General features: G+C 40.7%; 1 protein-coding gene across 2 annotated transcripts in view; it reads right to left on the bottom strand.

Annotated features, from left to right (window-relative positions):
- The window catches only part of GPC6 (glypican 6), a 709242-nt gene that overhangs the window by 473652 nt on the left and 210064 nt on the right, over positions 1 to 25526 (bottom strand). For both annotated transcript variants that reach the window (XM_075852383.1, XM_075852384.1), the window contains one exon: positions 4764 to 5155. In XM_075852383.1, coding sequence (XP_075708498.1) covers positions 4764 to 5155 — 392 coding nt within the window. The remainder of the gene's footprint in view (positions 1 to 4763; positions 5156 to 25526) is intronic.

Below are 25526 nucleotides of genomic sequence, written 5' to 3'. Positions count from 1 at the left end.
CGGCGCACATAGTGCATCATCTCAGGGAATTTTTGGAATGGTGTTTGCAATAGTAAAGTTATGCTCACCTGGCGACGTTGTGCACGGAGCACAATGCCCTGACGTGTATATAGAGTATAGGAATGCTGCAGCCAGTGGCGTAACTACCGCCGTAGAGGCTGCTACGGGGCCCGCGGCATGAGGGGGCCCATGTCGCCCGCCGCCACGGGCCCCCACCATGGCCGGAGGTTCCACTAGCTATGGCTGCTACAGCTCGACGCCACTGAACACTACGGCAGAGCAGGGAGATATCTCCCCGCTCTGCCATTAAACAAAAGACATGTATCCCCTATCCACAGGATAGGGGATACATGTGTGATCGCTGGCAGCGATAGGGAGAACGGGGGACTGAAAGTCCCCTGAAGTTCTCCATCACAAACCTCGGACTTCCGGGGTCTGTGTCGGCAGCTCCATAGAAATGAATAGAGCGCCGGTCGCGCTTGTGCGCATGCGTGACCAGCGCTCCTTTCATTTTTATTGAGCTGCGCAGACGCCGGAAGTCAGAGGTTAGTCATGGAGAACTTGGGGGGACTTTCAGTCCCCTGTTCTCCCTATCAATGCCAGCGATCACACATGTATCCCCTGTCCTGTGGATAGGGGATACATGTCTTTTGTAGGACATACTGTAGGTCACATTTTTTTGGGAGGGGAGACGCTGTATGGTGTTCCCTACAGGGGGGGCTGTATGGCGTTCCCTACAAGGGGGGGTGGCTGTATGGCGTTCCCTACAGGGGTGGGGGCTGTATGGTGTTCCCTACAGGGGGGGGCCTGTATGGCGTTCCCTAAATGGGGGGCTGTATGGTGTTCCTTACAGGGGGGGCTGTATGGCGTTCCCTACAGGGGTGGGGGCTGTATGGTGTTCCCTACATTCGGGGGCTGTATGGCGTTCTCTACAGGGGGCCTGTATGGCGTTCCCTAAAGGGGGGGCTGTATGGTGTTCCCTACAGGGGGGGCTGTATGGCGTTCCCTACAGGGGTGGGGGCTGTATGGCGTTCCCTACATTGGGGGGCTGTATGGCGTTCTCTACAGGGGGGCTGTATGGCGTTCTCTACAGGGGGGGCTGTATGGCGTTAGCGCTGTAGATAACCCCCTGTAGAGCCAAAATAACACTGAATAACCCTGCCCAATCAATGAACTCATAAATTAAGCCACATCCTGTGCAGCTATCTTTTCAAAGGTTTAGGCACCATGTGTGGGATCATGTGTGCAAGCTCTGGGTGCCTAGGTGAAAAGGGCCAGTGACACCCCATTTAAACATGACAGGTTATGCACCCCGTGCTTCAGGCCCTGTTCCTAGAGACTTGAATCAATAAAAAGGTAGAGATTTGCCCAAACATGCAATTGTCTGTTTATATAAACCATTCTTTAGGAATGCAATTTTTTGACACGACTTTCTGAAATAATATATTATTGTTAAAAAAAATGTTAAAGAGTTTCTCTTATGCCCTGTTAGTTTTTGATTAGTTTCTTCAAAGGTGACAATAATTCTGGAGTTGACGGTATATATACAAATAAAAATGTTCATAAGAGGATATTGTGCAAAGTTCTGTAATGTAGGGCTTGAAAAGGAACATCAAATGTTAAGACATTTGTTAGAGGATCCCTATGATCTTATCTCTATGGTGCCTTTCTGATTCCCCACCCAATCAATGGCGGATCATCATTAGGGTGTTTTAGCCGGCCGCCTCGGGGCCCGAGGCTTCATCGGGGCCCATGGCAGCCCAAAGTACAATGCAGTTTTGTCGAGTTTTTGCCACAATTTTGCCGCAACAAAACTGCATTGTGTATGTCCTGCGAAAGGACCGTGAGGGTATGTTCACACAGCTTATTTTCAGCCGTATTTCAGGCAGTAAACGCCCCGAAAACTGGGAATGGGAAAAACGGCGTTCCATTCCTACGGCGCGTTTTTTTAAAATGGCGCGTATAAAAGCCTCATAAAAAAGAAGTGCATGTCACTTTTTGAGCTGCTTTTGGAGCCGTTTTTCATTGGGTCGATAGAAAAACAGCTCCAAAAAAGGCTATAAAAAAACGCATCAAAGAACGCTTGATGCATAAAAAACGGCTGTAAATCAGAGGCTGTTTTCCCTTGAAAACAGCTCCGTATTTTACAGCTGTTTTTTGTTAAGCGTGTGAACATACCCGAAGACATAAGGTCACATGACCTTATGTCTGCAGTTCTTACTACTGTTTAGAGACCTGCTGGTCACATGACTGCAGGTCCTAGAACAGCAGCAAGACTCCCCAGAGAAGACTGTGAGGTGAGCTGTTAGGTAAGTATAAGGTGATGGATTTGTTTAAGGGGCCTGGGTCTATATTTAGGGGTCTGGTCCGGGGTCTGTATTTATTTAGGGTGCTTGCTCTGGGGTCTGTATTTCTTTAGGGGGTTCTGGTCTGGGGACTGCAATAGTTTAGAGGTCTGACGTCTAAGTATTCTATGAATTAGTCTGGGGTCCGAATTTATTAGTCTGAGTAAAATGGGTTGTCGAGGCACGTGGATAGGTCATCAATATAAAAAAATGGTCCGTGCCCGGATAACTCCTTTAATGTATGGGCCTTGGTGTCTGAATTTGTGTGTTTCTATAGACGCTGGAAATGGCTGCAAAAAGGAGGAGCAAAGATGTCAAATCAGGAGAAGTCGCCATAACGGTCTGCGTCAGATGGAGAAGACATCACTTGTGAGTCACTGGGTCTATAGAGGATCTGTCCCCTCTCCTGACATGTCTGTTGTAGGAAATCCTTGTATTCCACATAAAGTCTTTGTGTACCCAGGACTAATAGACAAATGCATGTTACCATTCCCATTGTCAAGAGAATGTGTCCCCACACAGTGTGATACTGTCAGCGATGGTTGGAGACTGTCAGTATGTAGGGACACAACCCTTTCACAAAGGGACTTGTAACACCCATTTGTCAATGCTCGCACAGAAATGTGGTGTTCACTATAGACACGGCAGAGCGGCGGTGGGGAAGGGGGGCCTAAATCTGCCACTGCCCCCAATATCTGCATTGCACTGCCAGAAGTGTCTGACAGATGCTTATTCACCTGTACCTATTGGAACAAACATAGCCATCTTGCTGATCTGAGCTTGCATGTTTATGGAGGAGTCAGGAAGGATAACTTATTCGGCTGACAGTTATTTGGAACAATTCTAAAACATTTCTTCCTGATGGATTATAAATAACCCAATAAACGATCATATACTTTGTTTTCAATTTTTAAAAAAGGCTACGTCCTAAACAAGTTAGTTATACACACAAACAAATTATATATAATTTCATTTTTTTAAAATAAATAAATAAAAAAACGAATAGAATCGAATATATAACTTTGTTGTTTAATAATTCTTATACACTTTAATGTTATATTTTGTCCAAGATTTGTATATTTTATATGGGAAACTGATCAATGGATTTATTCTCATTCTTTCTCAAGCTAGCAGCTGTGTCACAGTTTTTGCTTTCCTATAAATCAAGAAAGAGGGAAAATAGATGGTTGAACTTCATTAAATAGTGTATTTTTTCAGTTTTATGTAGCCTTATGTGAATGTGTAAACTTAGCCCTCTTGATTGTTGTTGTCCTTCTTATAACAGTGTAGTAGCTATACAAAGATATCTACTCTATCTCAAATTGTACAAATAAGCTACAAAAAAATTTGTTTCACATTTGAACCATATAAGTAAATATATGTTACCTACTAATTTTAAAGTACTGTTAATCCACAACTTTAGTTTTGATGACTATTAACTTTCCTTTGCTTGTGTATCAAAAACATGACACAATGCATCTCTATCCATCATATATATTGACATATGAGTGACAATAAAGCAGCTTCAGAGGATCAGAATCTAATATGGACAAATATAAATCCAATAATGGAAAGGCTCTGTTCACATCACAGTTATATCTTCCGTTCTTAATGTAGCCATAACAGATCCTAACTAACCCAACTCATCCAGGTGGATCTCATTGACTCATAAAGGGTCCATCAGGTTTCTGTCTGATCTTTTTGACAGAAAGATTAGTGCGGCAAACTATACTATTTTGGCAAAAAAAAACACCAGAACCCCAGTCAGAGCAGAACGGGCATCAGTGCGAACTGTGTCTCAAACAAAATGGTAAAATGTTTAAATCAATAAATCTTACGAATTTTGCATATCCCAAACTGCTCTTGAATCAAATTCAAATCGTCAAGTGTCTAAAATTCCTAGGATTTCAAATCATTTAAGATGTAAGGGCCATTGTATGTGACATAAAATGCATCATACAAAAAATATACTATTTGATCAAGTTATGGAAATGCAGACCAAGGAAATTTCCCATTGTTAAAAACAGTGAAACATTTGAATTCTTTTTGCATAAAATGTAATAAATAGATCATTCCTTGCAGTAATTATTAAATCAGATTTCTTCAAAGATATACGAGGTTAATAATATAAATTAAAGACAAAATAACTATGTAAAAAAGCTGTATCTTAACTGCTGACAACTGCGGCTTACATTAATAAAAGATATATGAAGCCTAAATTACAAAATATTTTTCAATTTTCAGATTGTAAAGACACCAAAAGAGTCAATAATAAGTAGTAGTTAGAAAAATAGATGCATTTATCCTAGGACTCTATCTGAGTTTTCATTTTCTGGATAGCAAACATTAATACTTTACAAGAGCTGGACCAACCAAAGACAAAAATGTCAATATCATCGAAATATTATTTGTTTTTACCTTGGAAACTTTGTTGGCCACTTCCCGGCCTAAAGTTAGACCTTGGACAAATGTTCGAGCTGCAACAAAAGCTTTAGTAACTTGAGCTTTCAGTTTCCTAGGTACTTCTCCGAATGGTTTTAGTTGATCAATGTATTTGCTGACACACTCAAGATAGTCTTCTGAAAAATGATATTGAGGATTTATCAGCTGAAACATACGTTCTAGCAGACGAGCCCAGAAATCATTCAACATTTCTTCCAGGTTGACATTTCCTCCAGTGTAGTAGAGTTTTAGCTCAGTAAATAAGTCCTGAAATATTTCTGAGTTCTGTGTGTAAAGCAATCCATATGTTCTTACAAATATTTCATGAAGAGATTTTTCTGCATTCTCCAGAAGAGATTTGAAAAATTCTAGAGAGACCAACAATAAATATGAAAAAAAATTATAATTATTAGAATAACTAAGATAATAATGCATAGATAAAAGTAATCTTAAATTAAGCTGTTACATATAAATGTCAACAAGAAAAAAAATTAAATTGAATGTAAAATATTTCATCCCTAAATTAACATTTACATGCATTCCCATTGTAGCAACCTATACCCCAACCCTCTGCTATAGTGTCTGAGACATCAGCGGCCATGACAGAATTTTAACATTTTGGTATATAAATATGCAAAAACAATTTTTTTTATTTATCATAAACTTTAATTTCAAATTTGTCCAAATTATTTGTGCCTATGTTTTTATATTTTTTTTGGCACCACATGGTTTGATTAACTGTGTTTTTACATACTTAAAATGTTCGTTTTGAGGACATTAAACTTAGTGAAATAACTAATCTTGTAGTAAATAATACTTTATTGCCACCAATATCCTCCAAATTGCCAGAGAATCAAGCTGCTTGATTGAATACAAGAACATTTATTTTTATTGTGATATCAAATAAACTTCTCAAAGTTTTCAGAATATTACATCAAACGGGTTTAATAAAATCTATGTAAGATTAAAAATATTAAATCAAAAATAAATTCTGAAACACTGGTAAGATGTCGAGATCCCATAGAATATGTTATATTTCACATTCGGTCATCCCTCTATATAATTTTCCCTCTACTTTTAAATTCATTATTTTCTACCACCTTTTCAATTATCTGATTGTAAATATGTGAGAAATACATGTGTCAACAAGTATTCTAAGCTGAATGTGCCGACCTTCATCAGATCGCAGACATTACAGAGATTCAGACCTTAAAGTATGGGCTTGGCAGACTGGCTATGAATCTCTGGAGCCGTTGACAAAACATGTGATCAGCCACTTATTACGCCTGTACGGTTATACAGTATAAGAAATAACTTACATCCCCTTATATATAAAAAGAACTGAAAATATACTACATAAAGTGCTGCTTAGGAAACCTCTATACACATTGGGTTTTTTTTAAACTAGTTTTATTGAAAACATATAGTACAAATGCATTTACACCATACATTGTATGCAAAAAGGAATGCAGAGATGTGCACATTACAAAGCGTCTCAATTTAACATATCAAGAAGAATACATACACTTTAACATACAAACAATATACATCTCCCGTATCACATGCTGAACCAAGCACAGTACCGGAGGCTATAATGATTCATTACCCTTTAATTTAGCTAAGTGTCAGCGATCTACGGATATCATGATATCTGTGTGGGGTATATTGAGTCACTGCTGATTCACACCATGCTTCCCATATTTTATAGAATTTATCAAGGCATCCTCTTTGTTTATACATTATCCGTTCGTAAGGGATGATCGAATTCACAAGTGATTTCCACTTATTCACCTTGGGAGGACGCGGGTCCATCCATCTAAGAGCAATAGCCTTCCTTGCCATAAACAGTATTTCCCTAAGAAATATTTTCATGTAATGCGGACAACATTCGTCTTGGAGAACACCAAACAAGCAAATCTGTGGAGTTGCCGGGACAGGAATATGCAGAATTCCAGCTGCTACCCCAACTACCTCATCCCAGAAAGAGGAAACAAATGGATACGCCCAGATCATGTGCCAGAAGTCGGCCCTAGGAAACCGATACCTGTGACATTCCGTGCTCGGATATCTACCCATTTTTTGTAGCCTAACAGGAGTAAGGTAGCTTTGATGTATCATGGATAGTTGTATCATCCTGTTATTGGCCGCTGGGGACACATAGAGTGGGGAAGAGAGAATCTCCTCCCATTCCTCCTCAGTGAGGTTGGGTATCTGTGTTCTCCATTTGTCCTTTACCGGTAGTGGTATGCTAACTTTGGCCGTTATGAGAGATGTGTAGATGGCTGATATTAACCCTCTGGGTCCTTGGGATCGAAATACTCCTATCAATGGAAATTGTGAGAATGCCGTATCTGTGGCAGGGAACTGAGCCCTGAGAGCATGGCACAATTGCAAGTACCTGTAAAAGGCAGTCCTGGGCAGTGTAAATTCAGACTGCAGCTGTGTAAAGGATTTAAGGCTGTTTCCCTCATATACATCCCCTATATTGTGTATCCCATGCTGAATCCAGAATATTGGGGCCAGGTCCTCTGATACCTGTGTGAGGAGTGAGTTTGACCATAATGGCATGTCTGTTTGCACGTCAGTGTACCCGTAAATGCCCTTTGCAGCTGACCACACCTGGGAAGCCACCCTATGAACAGGCAGTACATTCTTGAGTGCATTCATGGGACCTTCCAATACTGGCCAAAGGGTAGGTATTTGCAGGTAGACCGCCAGGTGCTGTTCCCTATTTGTCAGCATCGTGTCATTTACCCATGCTTTTAAATATCGTAATTGCCCCGCTAGATAGTACAGAAAGAGATCTGGCAAGGCAGCTCCCCCCTGTGTTTTAGGTCGCTGCAGAGTAGTGAGGCTGAGTTTTGACCTATTTGCACCCCAGATGAATAAGGCATGTATCTGCTTGAAGAAGCTTTTGTACACCGGTGTCGCTGCGTGTTCTAGGATATATAGGCATTTGGGGAGAATGACCATTTTAATTAAGTTAATCCTACCAGTTACAGCCAGGGGGAGAGTACTCCAGATCCTGAACTTGCCCCTTACATAATCCAGCAGTGGTTAGATATTAGTATCATGATCATTTCTATGGTCCCGATTTATAATGATACCAAGGTATTTAAATGACGAGACTACCGGACGTGGTTCCTTATATAGAAGAGAGATCCACCTAAGGAATTGAGGCCCAAATCCAAATCTGTCTAGAGTCTCCAACAAGTATGCCCATTCAATAGAATCAAAGGCTTTAGCGGCATCTAACGATGCCATTGCCCAATCTGCCTTCATAGCTTCTCCTATCTGTGCAAGTATCTGTACCCTACGGATGTTGTCGGATGTAGATTTCCCTGGCATAAAGCCAGTTTGGTCCTCGTGAATTACTTGGGAGACGACTTTATTAAGCCTATTTGGTAAGATTTTGGTAAGTATCTTGTAATCGCTGTTTAATAGAGATATCGGACGATAGGAGCCACAATCCATCGGATCCTTATCAGGTTTTAACAGGACTATTATAGTTGCGTTGTACATACTATCAGGCAGCCGCCCCTTATCTAGTGCATAAGAGAACATAGCGCGTAGGGAAGGGATGAGATGTTCCGAGTATTTGTGATACACCTCTATAGGAATCCCATCTGGGCCCGACGCCTTCCCTTTTGACATGTCCCCCATGGCCTCCTGTATCTCCTCCTCCGTCACATCGGCCTCTAAGGCAATTCTGCCTTCTGTGCTCAGTGTAGGGAACGTTATACCATCCATATAGGTTTTAAACTCTGGCACATCGTATCTAGAATGGGAGGTGTATAACTCTTTGTAAAATTGTACAAATGTCTCGGCTATACCTAGGGAGTCCGTCAAGCTCTCCCTCGATCCCCCCTGTATCTTGAGGATGGCTGGACTTTTAGAGTTCTGGTGGATTAAGTGTGCCAGTAGCTTACTAGACTGGTTGCCCAATTCAAAATACGATTGCCGGTTAAAAAATATTTTCCTGTTTGCCTTTTCCTGAAGCAGCATAAGGTATTTCCGCCCTGTTTGCAGCCAGAGATCCCTGTTCGTGTCTGTAGGGTCATCTATGAATTTACCCTCTAAAATTTTGCATTGCTGCTCTAGCTCTAATTCAATCCTGGTAGAGTCTTTTTTTATATATGAAATCGTGGACCTAAGACACCCTCTAAGGTAATCTTTAAAGATGTGCCATGCAATACTGGAATTCTCAAATGTACTATGGTCCATGTTAAACACCTCCAATTGATCTGGGATTCTATCTTGAGGGCCTATCAGGGTCAGCCAAAAGGGGTGTTTTTTCCACGCCCCAGGCCTAGTAGGGCCGGGGAGGCTAAGGCTGGCCACCATAGGGGAATGATCCGAAGCCGCTCTGGACCTATAGGAGATAGAGTCAACCATGGGCACAACAAGAGCATTACCCACCATATAATCAATGCGTGATAGGGAGTGCCTGCCTAGTGAGTGATATGAATATACTTTAGCAGTCGGATGTTTATATCGGTAAAGATCCATCCACCCCATCTCATCCAACCATAAGCCCAATACAGACGTGTCGGGTGCCGCCCTATCCCCCTCAGAGGAAGTGTTAAGTCTGTCGAGGTTGGAGTTCACTACCATATTGAAATCACCCATTCCCAGTACTTTAGCGGTCGGATAAGTTGCGGCAAAGGCAGCAGCCATATGTAAAATACGCATAGATGCGGGCGGTGGGATGTACATGCCCAGTATTACATAGGGAACATTTTCTATGAGGGCATACACAAACACATATCTGCCTTCACTATCAACTTTGGTATGGATGGCCTCCCACCTCACGGATTTGTGCACCAGGATTGAAACCCCTCTTGAGTATGAAGTATGACACGAGTGGCTAGACCACTGAACCCACGGTCGAGTCACCGTTCTCATTTTGGCGGGTATTAAGTGAGTCTCCTGGAGGCACAATATATGAGGGTTAACTCTACGGATGTGGCTATACAGTATAACTCGCTTCTGCGGATTACCCATACCCCTCACGTTCCAGGACATTACAGTAAAAGAAGACATCTATACATTGCGATCTCCATTTGCAGGAGTAAGCCATATTCCCTGCTATACAGTAACATTCTCGTCTGGTGCAGAGGTGGGTATAAATGAATCAGTACATCTCTTACACGGTTGCATCTGTACCTTAGTAGTATTAAATCTATCCGCATCTGCGGCACATTCCAACTTATAACCAAGATAAACCAGTTGTAAACATTATAACAATACCGACAATGCAAGAAGATGCATATTACATTGCCGTTGCATGCCCTGAAACGTGGCATTTAAGTAATCGGGGGTAATCCCCGCGCCAAACAGCAACTATTCAAGCTTCTAGCTTTAAGGATACGTGCGGCAGTCTCCTCAGGAGTGTTGTCTCACATATTTAGCTGGCATAGAAAGGCACCTTGGCCAACAGATCTCCATCCGGCCCCATCCGCATCACCATCAGGATTAGACATACAGAGAGTCCTTACAAACTGTCCCACGGTTCCGGTGATACAGATTGGGTCAATAGCATCAGTCCGCCTTGTATGAGTCGTCGACTGCGTTGATCAATAATATTAATTTCGGCGTGCCGGCCGTTTACTTCTCACCCAGTCGTCAGCTTCTTGCGGGGAGTTGAAAAATATGGATCTTTCCCCATCCACAATACGTAGTCGGGCTGGATATGACATGGAGTAGGGGATGCCCAGATCTCTCAGGCGCCTCTTGACGGCCAAAAACGTCGCCCTCCGCTTTTGCAGGTCTGCAGAGAAATCAGGAAATATAGACACCTTTGCCCCATTATAGGTGATCTCCGGTAATCGACGTGCCAGGCGTAGAATCATGTCCCGGTCATTGCAGTTGAGAAGTCGTGCCAGCAGCAGTCTAGGGGGTGCTCCTGGGGGTGGTGGTCTCCCCGGCACTCTGTGGGCTCTTTCAACCGCCAAGGCCTGCGAAAATGGCGCGTCTGGGAGCAGGTCTTTAAGCCATTGCAATACAAATTCAAGCGGATTCTGACCTTCTATTCGTTCAGGCATGCCATTTATCCTGATGTTGTTGCGTCTTAGCCTGTTTTCCATGTCGTCTGATTTTTGTCTCCACAATTCTGCTGCCGATTCCAGATCAGCGATTGCCCCAGGCAAGGATGCCGTTCCATCTTCCAGCCCAGATACCCTTTCTTCCGCATGCGTTATGCGCTCCCTCATGGCTTGCATGTCTCGCCTCATTAGCCCTATGTCAATCTTTACCTCTTCCAGCTTTCCGGTGAGTGAGGTTTTACAGGCCGCGATAGCTGTCAGCAGCTGGGTCGTCATCTCAGACAGTGTGGGCTCTGGGGCTTCCTCTGTAGTTGTGTCCTGACTGCCTGAGGTTGCTCCTCCACCTCCTCCCTTAGAGCGCTGGGGAAGAGGAGTGCAGCCGCCATCTTGCCCTTCACCTCTTGCAAAGCCTTGCGACTGACCTCTGGTTGGGCTCATTTTTGCTCCGGTAGTCGCCTTCAACCGCCTGGATCGTTTGGACGGTATGTTTATAACTTTTAGAAGCTGTAGGATTACTTGCAGGATAACTTTGGCGCGGGTTCACGGCGGAGCTCTCAGATCATGCGACTGCTCCTGCTGCGCGCTAAGCCACGCCCCCCTCTATACACATTGTAACAAACATTTACTGGTGAAAGTGTTTTTTGTTTTTTAATGATTGTGTAACTTTTTTTATTTAACTTGCATTACCTTATATGTATTAGTTATTTAGTAAAATGAATAATATATAGTATGTAAAGAAAGACAGCCTCCATATACTGTATATAATGAGCTTTGAAGCATCTGCTTCCCCAGAAAAGACTAAGCTCTTCATATATATGCAAATAGCTCGCAGAGAATACATATTCTCCAAGATTAAAGAATATTCATATACATCAATTAAATTGTTTAAATGACATAATATTTTATTGTATGTACTGTAGCATTTCAAACAAATCATTACATAATAAAAGGCTGCACAGTCTTGACATCAATATTCTGTATGATGAGCATGAAGTTATACATCTATTAAATTTCAACAGCATATGTTCTTGGTGTGGAGTGTAAATTATTTTTTATGTTATGTCTTCTGAAACAACCGATGAGAGAAATACAATTATCTAACAATTTAAAGGGGTTATCCGGGACTTTGAAATTAACAGCAAGGCAGGGGATGGCATTACATAGTAAACTAACAGATACTCATCCCCTAAAGTAACCCCTGATCCAGCGCTGAGGTCCCCTTCACTGACATTCCGGTGCCGAAAGCTCCTGCCGTGGTCACGTGGCATTCATTACCGCTACAGCCAATCGCTGGCGGTGATACTGTCGTGAACAGCATGTGATCACTGAGGCCAGCAGTTGACTGATGATTACATGAGCTATGAATGGTAATGCCATTCCCTGCCCTGCTGCCAATTTTAATAGTTTATCTTTTCTTTAAAAAGTCCACCGTCTGAAACTATTTACAGATTATAGTCTTAAAAAGTTGAGTAACTTTGTAAACATTATTTATCTTGTACTGACCCTGAGTTACAGCTTGTGCTATAGTCTAGAGCTGTGTTCAAAATTCTGTTGGTTGCTATTGGAAACAGTTGACAAGAATTTTGTCAGAAAACCCATAACAACTTATCTGAACTCCTCTATTGTAGTGAAATATATTTCTGCACAGTGTCTTATGTAGACTACAGAACTGCATCAAAACAGCATGTGTGAATCTAGCCTTATGCATTAACCCCTTAACGCCCTGTGACATACTATTACATCACGGGCGGTGGACTGTTAACGTGAACTGACGTAATATTACTTCATCACGTTAGCAGGGTACTGTGTCTGCAGACACAGTTTTGAAGAAGTGATAGCTTAGCTCTATCACTGCTTCAAGGCCAGGACCGGAGCTAACCTCCGATCTGGCCGATTAACCCCTTAGATGCAGCCCTCAAAACCGAGCGCTGCATCTATGGTGTTTACAAGCAGATCGGAACTCTGCAATGAAATTGCAGGGTTCCGATGACTGCTCCGGCAGCCTAACAATGGCCTCCTGTCTGCCTAGAACGGATGCCTGCTAGGTCCCGCCCAGAGACGGGGCCTAAAAGGCATCCGGCCACGGTAACATGATGGCGCAGGCTCAGAAGCTGAGCCTGCGACATCAGCCGAGGATGTCAGCTGTATGTTAAAGCTGTCACCGTGCTGTAATGGCAGGGAACGGAGCTAGCTCCGATTCCTGCCATTAACCACTTATATGCCGCGATCAAAAGCGATCACAACATCTTAGTGGTTTGTAGCGATCGGCATCGACACAACGTGATCGGGACGATGCCGATCCTTGCTACAGCAAACTGGAGGCCTAATAATGGTGTCCTAGTCTACCAGTACAATAGCATATTAGGCCCCTCCCACAGACAGGACCTAATAGGTTTGCTGTCAGTGAATGACTGACAGCTCTAATGCATTGCACTAGGTGGGTAGTGCAATGCATTAGAGTAAAGATCAGAGGTGCAGGCCCTCAAGTCCCCTAGTGGAACAAAAAAAATGTTGAAAAAGGTTGAATATAAGTGTAAGAACAAAAGTTTCAAGTTAATAAAAACAAACACTGACCTATAATAAGTCTTTTATTATAGGAAAAAAATGAAAACGTTAAAAAAAGTACACATATTTGGTATCACCGATTCCGTAACAACCCAATCTATAAAACTGTAATGTTATTTTTCCCGCACAGTGAACACCGCAAAAAAACAATAAAAAAACTATGCCATAATCGCTATTTTTTTATCATTAATTCCCATGTACCCCAAAATAGTAGCAATAAAAACTACAACCCGTCCCACAATAAACAAGCCCTTACACAGCTTTTTTTACATAAAAAATAAAAAAGTTCTGGCTCTAAGAATATGGCGACACAAAATGTGCAGTGTCCAAAAGCAGATAAGATCGGGCGCCACTTATCAGTGCGAAACTGGCCACATATCTCTGAAATATTATTTATTTACCGCATTATTATACCCCCTAATTATACCCTCATGTTCTCTGCACAGATTACATATACCCCCACATTATAAACTGAAATACTAGCAAAACCCCAAACAGAACAACTGCCAAGCTAAATTTGCGCTCCAAAAGCCAAATGGCGCTCCCTCTCTTCTGAACCCTACAGCGTGCACAAACAGCAGTTTACGTCCACATATATGGCATTGGTATACCTGGGTGAACCAGCTTAGCAGTTTACGAGGTATTAGTCTTCGGTGGCACATACTGGGCACAACATATTGTGCATTAAAATGGCATATCGGTGGAACATTGCAATTTTCGTTTTGCACCATTCGCTATGCATTCATTATTAAATTGCCTCAAGGGGTGTAGATTCCAAAATGGGGGTCACTACTTGGGGGTTTGTTTTACTTTTTGACCTCGGAGCCCTGCAATTGTGGTCCAATGTTGTAAAAATCACCAAAATAGACCTCAAATGCGCATGTTGCTATTCACTTCTGAGCTCTGTCATATGTCCAGGCAAATGTTAAATGCCTTGAGGGGTGTAGTTTCCAAAATGGGGTCACTTTTTGGGGGCTTCCACTGTAATTTGTTACCTTAGGGCTTTGCAAATGCAACATGGACCCCAAAAACCAATGCAGCAAAATCTGCATGCCAAATAGCGCTCCTGCCTTTCTGAGCCCTGCCGTGTGTCCAAACAGAAGTTTATGACCACATGTGGGGTATTGCTGTACTCTGTAGAAAATTTGGAGAAAAAATGTACAAATGTTGGGGTGCTTTTTCTCCTTTTAACCCTGAGAAAATAAAAATATTCAACTTTTTAGCGGAAAAAATGTTGATATTAATTTTTACGGCCTAATTCCAATAAATTCTGCAATAGACCAGTGGGGTCTAAATGCTTACTATACCCCTAGATAGATTACATAATGGGTGTGCTTTCCCAAAAGGGGTCACTTTTGGGGGTTTCCTACTATTTTGGTCCCGCAGACACTTTTGCAAACGTGACATGTCACCCGAAAACCATTCCAGCTAAATTTGAGCTCCAAATGGTGATCCTACCCCTGCCGTTTGTCGAAACCGCAGTTTATGACCACTTATGGGGTATTACCGTAATCGAGAGAAATTGGTTTTCAAATGTTGGGGTGCTTTTTCTTCGTTATGCTTTGTAAAAATGTAAAATTTCTACGTTTTATTGGAAAAAATGTATTTTCATTTTCACGGCTTCATTCCACTAAATTTAGCAAAAAACTGTGGGGTCAAAATGTTCACTATACCCTTGATAAATTCCTTGAGGGGTGTAGTTTGCCAAATGGTGTCTTTTCGGAGGAGTTTCCACTGATTTGGTCCCTCAGGGGCTTTGCTAATGCGACATGGTACCCGAAAATCATTGCAGTAAAACTTGAGCTCAAAATTCCAAATGGTGCTCCTTCCTTTTTAAGCCCTGCCATGTGTCCAAACGGCAGTTTATCACCACATAATCGGGAGAAATTGCTTTCCAAATTTTGGGGAGTTTTTTCTCCTTTATGCCTTGGAAATATTGAAAATTTCTACATTTTATTTGAAAAAATTTAGATTTTCATTTTCACAGCTACATTCCACTAACTTCAGCAGAAAATTGTGGGATCAAAATGCTCACTATACCCCTTTTTTGGGGTGTTTTCACTGTTTTGGTATCACAAGACCTCTTCAAATCGGACATGGTGCCTAAAATATATTCGAGTATAAAGAAGGCCCAAACATCCTCTAGGTGCTCCTTTGCTTCGGAGGTCTGTGTTTCAGTGAATTGGCAAAATAGGGACACATGTGGAACATTTCTAAAAACTTCGGAATGTGGGCAATAAATATTGAGCTGTGTTTCTCTGGTAAAAGCTTCTGTGTTACAGAAAAAAAAGGATTAAAAATGAATTACTGCAAAAAAAATGAAATTTGTCAATTTCATCCCTACTTTGCTGTAATTCTTGTGAAACACCTAAAGTGTTAATAAACTTCCTAAATGCTGTTTTAAATGCTTTGAGAGGTTCAGTTTTTAAAATGGGGTGATTTATGGGGATTTGCATTGTATGGGCAACTCCTAACCACTTCACAACTGAACTGGTCCCTGTAAAAATAGCCTTTTGAAATTTTTTGGAAAATGTGAAAAATTTCTGCTAAAGTTCTAAGCCTTGTAACATCCCAGAAAACTAAAAGGATGTTAAAAAAACCTGATTCCAATCTAAAGTAGACATATGGCAAATGTTAATTAGCATTTATTTTGTATCTGTCTTACAAGCAGATACATTTAAATTTCAAAAAATGCAAATTTGTGCAAAATTTTGGAGTTTTTCACAATAAAATACTAAATGTATCAACAAAATTTTACCACTAACTTAAAGTATAATGTGTCACGAGAAAACAGTCTCAGAATCGCTTGGATAGGTATAAGCATTCTAGAGTTATTACCACATGAGTGAGACATGTCAGATTTGGAAAATGGGGCTGCGTCCTCAAGGTGCCAACTAGTCCATGTCCTTACGAGGTTAAGCACAAATACCAGTTTAGGATTATGTCTGTGGTTAAACTCCTATTAGTTATACTTGATCTCATGGAGACGCTTTACATAATGCTCTATATACAAAGCAAATAAAAATGAATTGATGACCTTTTAACACGTTTCTCATAGTGAACATTAAATGTCTCTTGCTGGATTTACTCACATTCCAATTAACAGTGATTCGTTGTAAAGACTAGATATTAACTGGGCCTGTTGTATAGTAAATAATGCAGACAAGAAAAGTCCATTTTAATTTTTTTTAAAAATAGGTTTGGAGCTACAAGCAGTGATCCGATTAGTTGTTCTGCACATCACCTCCAGGTCTTGTCTGCATGGATTTTCATACATAAGGCCCTTTATAGGGACACATCCTTCAAATTATTTTTTTTTTTTATATGGTTAGTTTCTCTATATATAATTTTTTTTTAATCTTGCCATGTATTCTACTTCCTGTCCAGTGTCTTGATTTCCTCTCTGTGTTTACTGAAGTGGTAAATTAGGTTACCACTCCTCTCCTATGTATATTGCTTCTTACATTGTATGCACTACATTGGGGGGAGGCTATGTTTTATATACAGAAGTAAATCATATACAGAAGTAAATTCCCCGATACAGTGCATTAGATTAGCATAATGGTAGCAATGTTAGAATGTTAGAAGCCCTCAGCTTCTCTGTTCCAGCAGCGTGACATAATGCCATTACAAAGTATGGGAGCCAAGTCTTACGCTTTCTGAATAGCACTGATAGGAGGGCTCTGTTTCATATCATTATATCCAGTCCTGTATGATCGCTCCATGTTGTATCAGGTCCACCCCAGAGACATTTCTCTTCATTGTTGCAAGCAGTAGCATAGCACTGCGACCTGCACTACGTCAAAAGCTCTGTCAAGATGATGCGGTCTCATCTGGGAAGTCTCCTGTTGCTTCCCCATTCTACCTACTCCCGCCACAGCTATTCTTCAATCCCCTTCCCTCACAACGCTTCCGCACAGTGTCTCCAGTGTCACCAATCCACATCCTACACAATGTGCCACAGCTCCGGCAGCTTTTGTCACGCATTCACTCCTTGGCCCCTACCGGGTTAATGGGGGCCCGTGGATATGGAGCTTTCCTGGCGCATACATCAATTGGACACTGCAAAACACAGTGTGAAAGTAACCTAACAGACAATGATATTGTGATGCGTACTTTAATATATTGGTATACAGTAACTCAAACACAAAAAAAACATAAAAAGAAATATATAAAAATTGCAAAGTATGATGGTCTTGATTTGACACTGATTTGCTGATTATTTACTTTTTCTCCTTATTTTATCTACGTCTCAGTGCCCCTGTCTGTGTAGGCCATGTTTATTTAGGCCTATCAAGAGAACAATAGAGCTAGCATTCTGTAATTCCAATCCTCCACTTACTAATACAATGAGATTAGTGTATATATATATATATATATATATATATATATATACACACACATATATATATATATATATATATATATATATGTATATATAATATATATATGTATATATACATATATATAAATATATATATATATATATATATATATATATATATATATATATATATATATATATATATATATATATATATATATATACATATTTATATATATTCTGAGGTTCCATACCTTAGAATAACAAGAGAATATACAAACCAAACATTAGTCTCGGAGCATATGCAGCCCAAACATAAAAACAAATATTGTTAAAATCAATAACCCTATATATCGGTCCAAACAAATCGGTCTTAACATCAGATCATTCAAGGGGTTCATATTTGCAGAGAAAGCCACAAGCGGTATGGTTGGTAGTTCAAGCAATAGTAAATGGGGGAGGAATCCTCCAGCTCACCAATCCTATGTCCGAGGAAGGACAGCGAATAGATCGTCGTGCCGGCACACGATGAAGATCAAAGCAGAAAAAGAGAAACTTGATCCAGCGCTAGGTTTAAAAGGAAGTAATATTCCAACTTTATTCCAAATATATTAAAAAGTCCGTATACAAAGGGGTGGATGCATCAGATAGCAGGCCTACGCGTTTCAGACAAATCACTTGTCCTTACTCATGCCATGTTGCAAGCGCTGGATCAATTTTATCTTTTTCCGCTTTAGTTCAAGACCACACAACTCTCCGCTGTGTGAATCTTTTTTAGTTATTTTTTCATGTTCTCTTCGGAGTCCTGACACAACCTTTGTATTACCTACTCAATTCTTCTCCTGTATGCAGCTTCCATACAAAGCTTTCAGAAGTCAAACCTCCTAAGGCATTGCAACTCTGCAGGTGATAGGACTCTCTGTTTCCCAAGCTGCTGTATCAGAGGAATCAGGGAGACAAGAAATACTGCGTGGAGTCCAGTAAAAGATGGAAATAATCCCTTGCTTCTTATTCTACTTACATGATGCATACCTTGTGTATATCATATCAATAAACCACAGATTATGCCCGATAGATGAGACCCTTGACAAAGTCGTAATGGCAGAATCGGTTGGGACTCACAATATTTTTTTTTTAGGTTGAGGCTGATTATGCTCCGAGATTAAAGGAACAGTGTCATCACAAATTATTTTTTTATATGTTAAAGATGTTAGTGCTTTATTAAAAACGTTTATATTCATTTGTGTGTTTGTGTTTTACTTTTTCTTATTTTTACACATTTTCTTCCCTATGGGGGCTGCCATTTTTTGTTCCATTTCTGTGTGTGTCTATTAACGACACATACAGACATGGAATACGGCAGCCACAGTCCCATAGGGACTGCAAACGGCTCCCGTCCCATTGACTTCAGTGTACGGCGTCTGTGTGGGAACTGCGCATGCGCCGCTCCCATACAGTCCAATTCGAAATTGGCGCCGTCCGGCGCCATTTTCCTGTGGACCGGAAGTCGCGGCCGGACAGTAATATTACTACTTCCGGTCGCGGCTTCCGGATTTGTGCACTTGGACCAGCGGCAGCAAACGGAGCGGACGGGCCGGAGGGAGCCGCGGCGGCAGGAGCAGGTAAGAGATTTCAATGTATGTTCGTGTTTGTGTGTGTTTACTACTGTATGTAAACCTACTACGCTGTGTGTTAGCTCAAAAAATGGCGACACACAGTGTAGGAGGTTACACCGTTCAAACCCCTCGTTTATCCCGGCACTAGCCAGGATAAAGGAGGGGGGGATGCTGAGAGCTCACTAGAGCGAGGGCTTTTAACCCAATTTTGCAATGCTGCAATTTTGGGAAATAGCTCCATCTAGTGACCAAAAATGGGTAGTATTATAAATTAGAAATAATTTATAATATTTCCTGACTCGTGAAAAAAATAAAAAAAATTTGAACAATGTTTAATCACCCACACACTAAATGTTTAATTAAAAAAAAAAAACATGTTTTTCTGGCAACACCATGCCTTTAATGGCTCGTATGTATTATAAATGAGATTACATTGCAGCAGGTTGTAAACTGACATTAGTGTGCCCTACCATTCAGGAGTTTAAACACTTTGTCCTCATTACTAGAGAAGTACAACAGTTTGTATTTAACTTTTAATTGCATAGTACTGCTAAAATAAAATAAAAAAGCCAAAAAATGTAAAAACATTTTTTTCTATGAATATTAAATAAAATACCCCTTTCTGACGGTAAGTCTCCCTTTAACGCCTGGGGATTCTTATCTTTATAAACACATTCCACACCCATTGGGAGTGAAAATAAACGTTTTAAGCCTTCTATTGGTATGATATAATATCCAGAAGACTGTGACAACGATTTACATATAAGATGTGAAATACAATTACAAGCTGGTGTGGACCGTTGTAAAGCAATGTAATTTAAGGAAGTTTTCCAAAAATTACATGACATAACATTCCAAAATGACATAAATTTCCTATTTTAAATGGCTCCTCTACTTGGAAATGAATAGCAGTTATGGAGATATACAATAGTTCTCTCCTACAAGTAAATTCCAATTATAGGGTTTTTTTTACGTTTCCTCTGACCTCTTTATATATATATATATATACCGTTCAAAAGTTTGGGGTCACCCAGACAATTTTGTGTTTTCCATGAAAACTCACACTTATATTTATCAAATGAATTGCAAAATGACTAGAAAATATAGTGAAGACATTGACAAGGTTACAAATAATGATTTGTATTTGAAATAATAATTTTCTCCTTCAAACTTTGCTTTCGTCAAAGAATGCTCCATTTGCAGCAATTACAGCATTGCAGACCTTTGGCATTCTAGCTGTTAATTTGCTGAGGTAATCGGGAGAAATTTCACCCCATGCTTCCAGAAGCCCCTCCCACAAGTTGGATTGGCTTGATGGGCACTTCTTGCGTACCATACGGTCAAGCTGCTCCCACAACAGCTCTATGGGGTTGAGATCTGGTGACTGCGCTGGCCACTCCATTACAGATAGAATACCAGCTTCCTGCTTTTTCTCTAAATAGTTCTTGCATAATTTGGAGGTGTGCTTTGGGTCATTGTCCTGTTGTAGGATGAAATTGGCTCCAATCAAGCGTTGTCCACAGAGTATGGCATGGCGTTGCAAAATGGAGTGATAGCCTTCCTTATTCAAAATCCCTTTTACCTTGTACAAATCTCCCACTTTACCAGCACCAAAGCAACCCCAGATCATCACATTACCTCCACCATGCTTGACAGATGGCGTCAGGCACTCTTCCAGCATCTTTTCAGTTGTTCTGCGTCTCACAAATGTTCTTCTGTGTGATCCAAACACCTCAAACTTTGATTCGTCTGTCAATAACACTTTTTTCCAATCTTCCTCTGTCCAAGGTCTGTGTGCTTTTGCCCATATTAATCTTTTCCTTTTATTAGCCGGTCTCAGATATGGCTTTTTCTTTGCCACTCTGCCCTGAAGGCCAGCATCCCGGAGTCGCCTCTTCACTGTAGACGTTGACACTGGCGTTTTGCGGGTACTATTTAATGAAGCTGCCAGTTGAGGACCTTTGAGTCGTCTATTTTTCAAGCTAGAAACTCTAATGTACTTGTCTTGTTGCTCAGTTGTGCAGCGGGGCCTCCCACTTCTCTTTCTACTCTGGTTAGAGCCTGTTTGTGCTGTCCTCTGAAGGGAGTAGTACACACCGTTGTAGGAAATCTTCAGTTTCTTGGCAATTTCTCGCATGGAATAGCCTTCAATTCTAAGAACAAGAATAGACTGTCGAGTTTCACATGAAAGCTCTCTTTTTCTAGCCATTTGGAGAGTTTAATCGAACCCACAAATGTAATGCTCCAGATTCCCAACTAGTTCAAAGGAAGGTCAGTTTTATAGCTCCTCTAAACAGCAAAACTGTTTACAGCGGTGCTAACATAATTGCACAAGGGTTTTCAAGTGTTTTCTAATCATCCATTAGCCTTCTAACACAGTTAGCAAACACAATGTACCATTAGAACACTGGAGTGATGGTTGCTGGAAATGGGCCTCTATACACCTATGTAGATATTGCATTAAAAACCAGATGTTTGCAGTTAGAATAGTCATTCAGCACATTAAAGAGGCTCTGTCACCAGATTTTCAAACCCCTATCTCCTATTGCAGCTGATCGGCGCTGCAATGTAGATAACAGGAATGTTTTTCTTTTTCAAAAACAAGCATTTTTGGCCAAGTTATGAGCATTTTTATATTTATGCAAATTAGCCTTTCTTATGGACAACTGGGCGTTTTTAATCTTATTTCCAACTGGGCGTGTATTGTGTTAGTTACATCTGGGTGTGTTTACTTGTTTTACTAGCTGGGCGTTGTGAATGGAAGTGTATGATGCTGACGAATCAGCATCATCCACTTCTCTTCGTTACCACCCAGCTTCTGGCAGTTCACAGACACACAGCGTGTCCTCGCTCGTTCCTCCTGTGGGAGGAAGTGAGTGACGTCACAGCGTGATCTCGCGAGGACACGCTGTGTGTCTGTGCACTGCCAGAAGCTGGGTGGTAACGAAGAGAAGTGGATGATGCTGACTTGTTGATAAATATTCCTTCAAGTGTCTTTGTGACAGGTTACAAATTAAAGTCAATTAATATTCATCAGCGTGTCTTATGGTGAGGAACAAAAAATTAGGTTTATCAATCATATTTTCTTCTTGACTGCTTCCTATCATAGCTACCTTGCTGACATAAGTTGAATATTGACTTTAACTGACAAGTTTTATTTAAGCAGTAATTTCCCCATTCTTCTATAAAGTAACCAAATTTTACACAGAACATTGTATGTATTCGTGCAAAGTCTGGGTAATATGGGGAAATTATTTTAAATTACATACAAAATAAATAGATACATATGTTTAAATATTTGTTTCTGTTTTCTGCTTTTCTCATCAGATTTTCTGTAAAATGTCATTCATCTAACACACAGGGATTAAAACAAATTATTGAATTGTTGGCCAACTGGATATACAGTACTTGACCCATAAAATCTATTTTTTTCCCAAATTATGGGGGTCTTTTTTTTTTTTTATTGTGTGCCCCTTTTGGTTCAGGTAGACCAGCAGGCTGTTTGGAGTAGATAGCATCAGAATGTGTCAATGTGCTTGCTGATGGGTCCACCACCAGCAGAGCAGTGATCACAGGCTGATTGTACCTCACCCTCTGCCCATGGTCAAACCAACGATGGTTCTTGGCATGCTGATCTACAGTGCAGGTAATAGAGATAATTTAAAATCACTGGTGGTGAGAATAAAAGCAGAAAAATGTCTGCCAATATAGAAAAATGCTAATAAAAAAAAGCTTGAAGAAAAATAATAAGGTGAATTACAAAAAAATTGTGGAAAAGTGATTACTATTTATATTTATAGCACTAAAACAAATTTTACCGTTTTAAAAATAAATAAAAATAAACGGTAGAGTACTTCAGGGATTACCTCAGACTTGCCAGGCAGAAATTAACTTGATATCTTATTTACATCAACCAAATCAAAATACATCTATTCCAAAATATAACTGTATATGATTAAGGCTGGGTTCACACGACCTATTTTCAGACGTAAACGAGGCGTATTATGCCTCATTTTACGTCTGAAAATAGGGCTACAATACGTCGGCAAACATCTGCCCATTCATTTGAATGGGTTTGCCGACGTACTGTGCAGACGACCTGTCATTTACACGTCGTCGTTTGACAGCTGTCAAACGACGACGCGTAAAAATACAGCCTCGTCAAAAGAAGTGCAGGACACTTCTTTAGACGTTTTTGGAGCTGTTTTCTCATAGACTCCAATGAAAACAGCTCCAAAAACGGACGTAAAAAACGCCTCGAAAACGGCGCGAAAAACGCCGTGAAAAATGCGAGTTGGTCAAAAAACGTCTGAAAAGCAGGGTCTGTTTTCCCTTGAAAACAGCTCTGGATTTTCAGACGTTTTTGGTCACTACGTGTGCACATACCCTTAGACATTGATGGAATATACAGAAACTATTCATTGGTTTGTTTTCTTGTTTAAAGAGGCTCTGTCACCAGATTTTGCAACCCCTAGCTGCTATTGCAGCAGATAGGCGCTGCAATGTAGATTACAGTAACGTTTTTATTTTTAAAAAACGAGCATTTTTGGCCAAGTTATGACCATTTTTGTAGTTATGCAAATGAGGCTTGCAAAAGTCCAAGTGGGTGTGTTTAAAAGTAAAAGTCCAAGTGGGTGTGTATTATGTGCGTACATCGGGGCGTTTTTAATACTTTCACTAGCTGGGCGCTCTGAAGAGAAGTAACATCCTCTTCTCTTCAGAACGCCCAGCTTCTGACAGTGCAGACCTGTGACGTCACTCACAGGTCCTGCATCGTGACGGCCACATCGGCACCAGAGGCTACAGTTGATTCTGCAGCAGCATCAGCGTTTGCAGGTAAGTCGATCTTACCTGCAAACGCTGATGCTGCTGCAGAATCAACTGTAGCCTCTGGTGCCGATGTGGCCGTCACGATGCAGGACCTGTGAGTGACGTCACAGATCTGCACTGTCAGAAGCTGGGCGTTCTGAAGAGAAGAGGATGTTACTTCTCTTCAGAGCGCCCAGCTAGTAAAAGTATTAAAAACGCCCCGATGTACGCACATAATACACGCCCACTTGTACTTTTACTTTTAAACACACCCACTTGGACTTTTGCAAGCCTCATTTGCATAACTACAAAAATGGTCATAACTTGGCCAAAAATGCTCGTTTTTTAAAAATAAAAACGTTACTGTAATCTACATTGAAGCGCCTATCTGCTGCAATAGCAGATAGGGGTTGCAAAATCTGGTGACAGAGCCTCTTTAACTGTATGGAGTTGATTTACTTCCTTTACTTTACCAAGCAACAAAGAAGATGAATTGCTATAGTAAATTAGTGCAGAAATGCTTGTTCTACATCACATGATAGAAAATAGGTTCTGAAGATGTTAACATTTGACATCATAGTGATCAACCATGAGACTCATATAACAATTTATTCAACAATTTATTTATAACTATGACTTATTACTTTCAATAATGAAAAATTATGAATTTGACTTTAATTTCTTGGTTTTTCACATTACATATACAAAGCAATTATTGTTATGGCTGGTTGTTTTCATTTGAATTGTTATCTGTAAATACACCTAAGGGTCGGTTCACACGGTGGATTTTGCTAGGCTGGGTCCCGCCACAAAAGATTTATTCCTGCCGTCAATGGGAGTTTCGGGCAGGATCTGCCCGAAAATCGGGCAGGACACTTATTTTTCCTGCTAGCTGAAAAAATCCCATTGAAATGAATGGGAGGCAGAATTCCGCTGTGTGAACAGGGCCTTAAAGTGTATCTGTTATCAAACTCCGGGTTATATAAATTTATAAGTTATAATCATTTAATTAGTTAACAATATATTCCTATGTGGCCATTCAGTTAAGTGATATTTTTCATGTAACTTTCATTTTGAAGTGAATGAGTCTAAAGGCTGGAGCTACAATGAGGGCACTGACCAATTATATTCAGAAGAGTATGTCAGGTGATGTGATCTATCAATCAGCTGCTGAATTCTGTTTTGTAAAACGGTTGGACAAGGATGGAATCCCTCATGATTATTTAGGATCAAATTTGGGACAGCTGCTGTCACGTACTCCCTTCCTGCGGCTCCCTCGGTCTCCAGGACGTCGAGAGTCACTCGCTCGGCGTTACCCTGCCTGGCAGACTGAGGCAGTATGCAGCCAATAGGAGCTCAGGAGCGTAGGGCCAATCAAAGC

The sequence above is a fragment of the Rhinoderma darwinii genome, chromosome 2 (genome assembly GCF_050947455.1).
Source record: "Rhinoderma darwinii isolate aRhiDar2 chromosome 2, aRhiDar2.hap1, whole genome shotgun sequence".
Classification (NCBI taxonomy): Eukaryota; Metazoa; Chordata; class Amphibia; order Anura; family Rhinodermatidae; genus Rhinoderma; species Rhinoderma darwinii.
The sequence above is the reverse complement of the archived record's forward strand: the minus strand, read 5'-3'. Positions and strand labels throughout refer to the sequence as shown.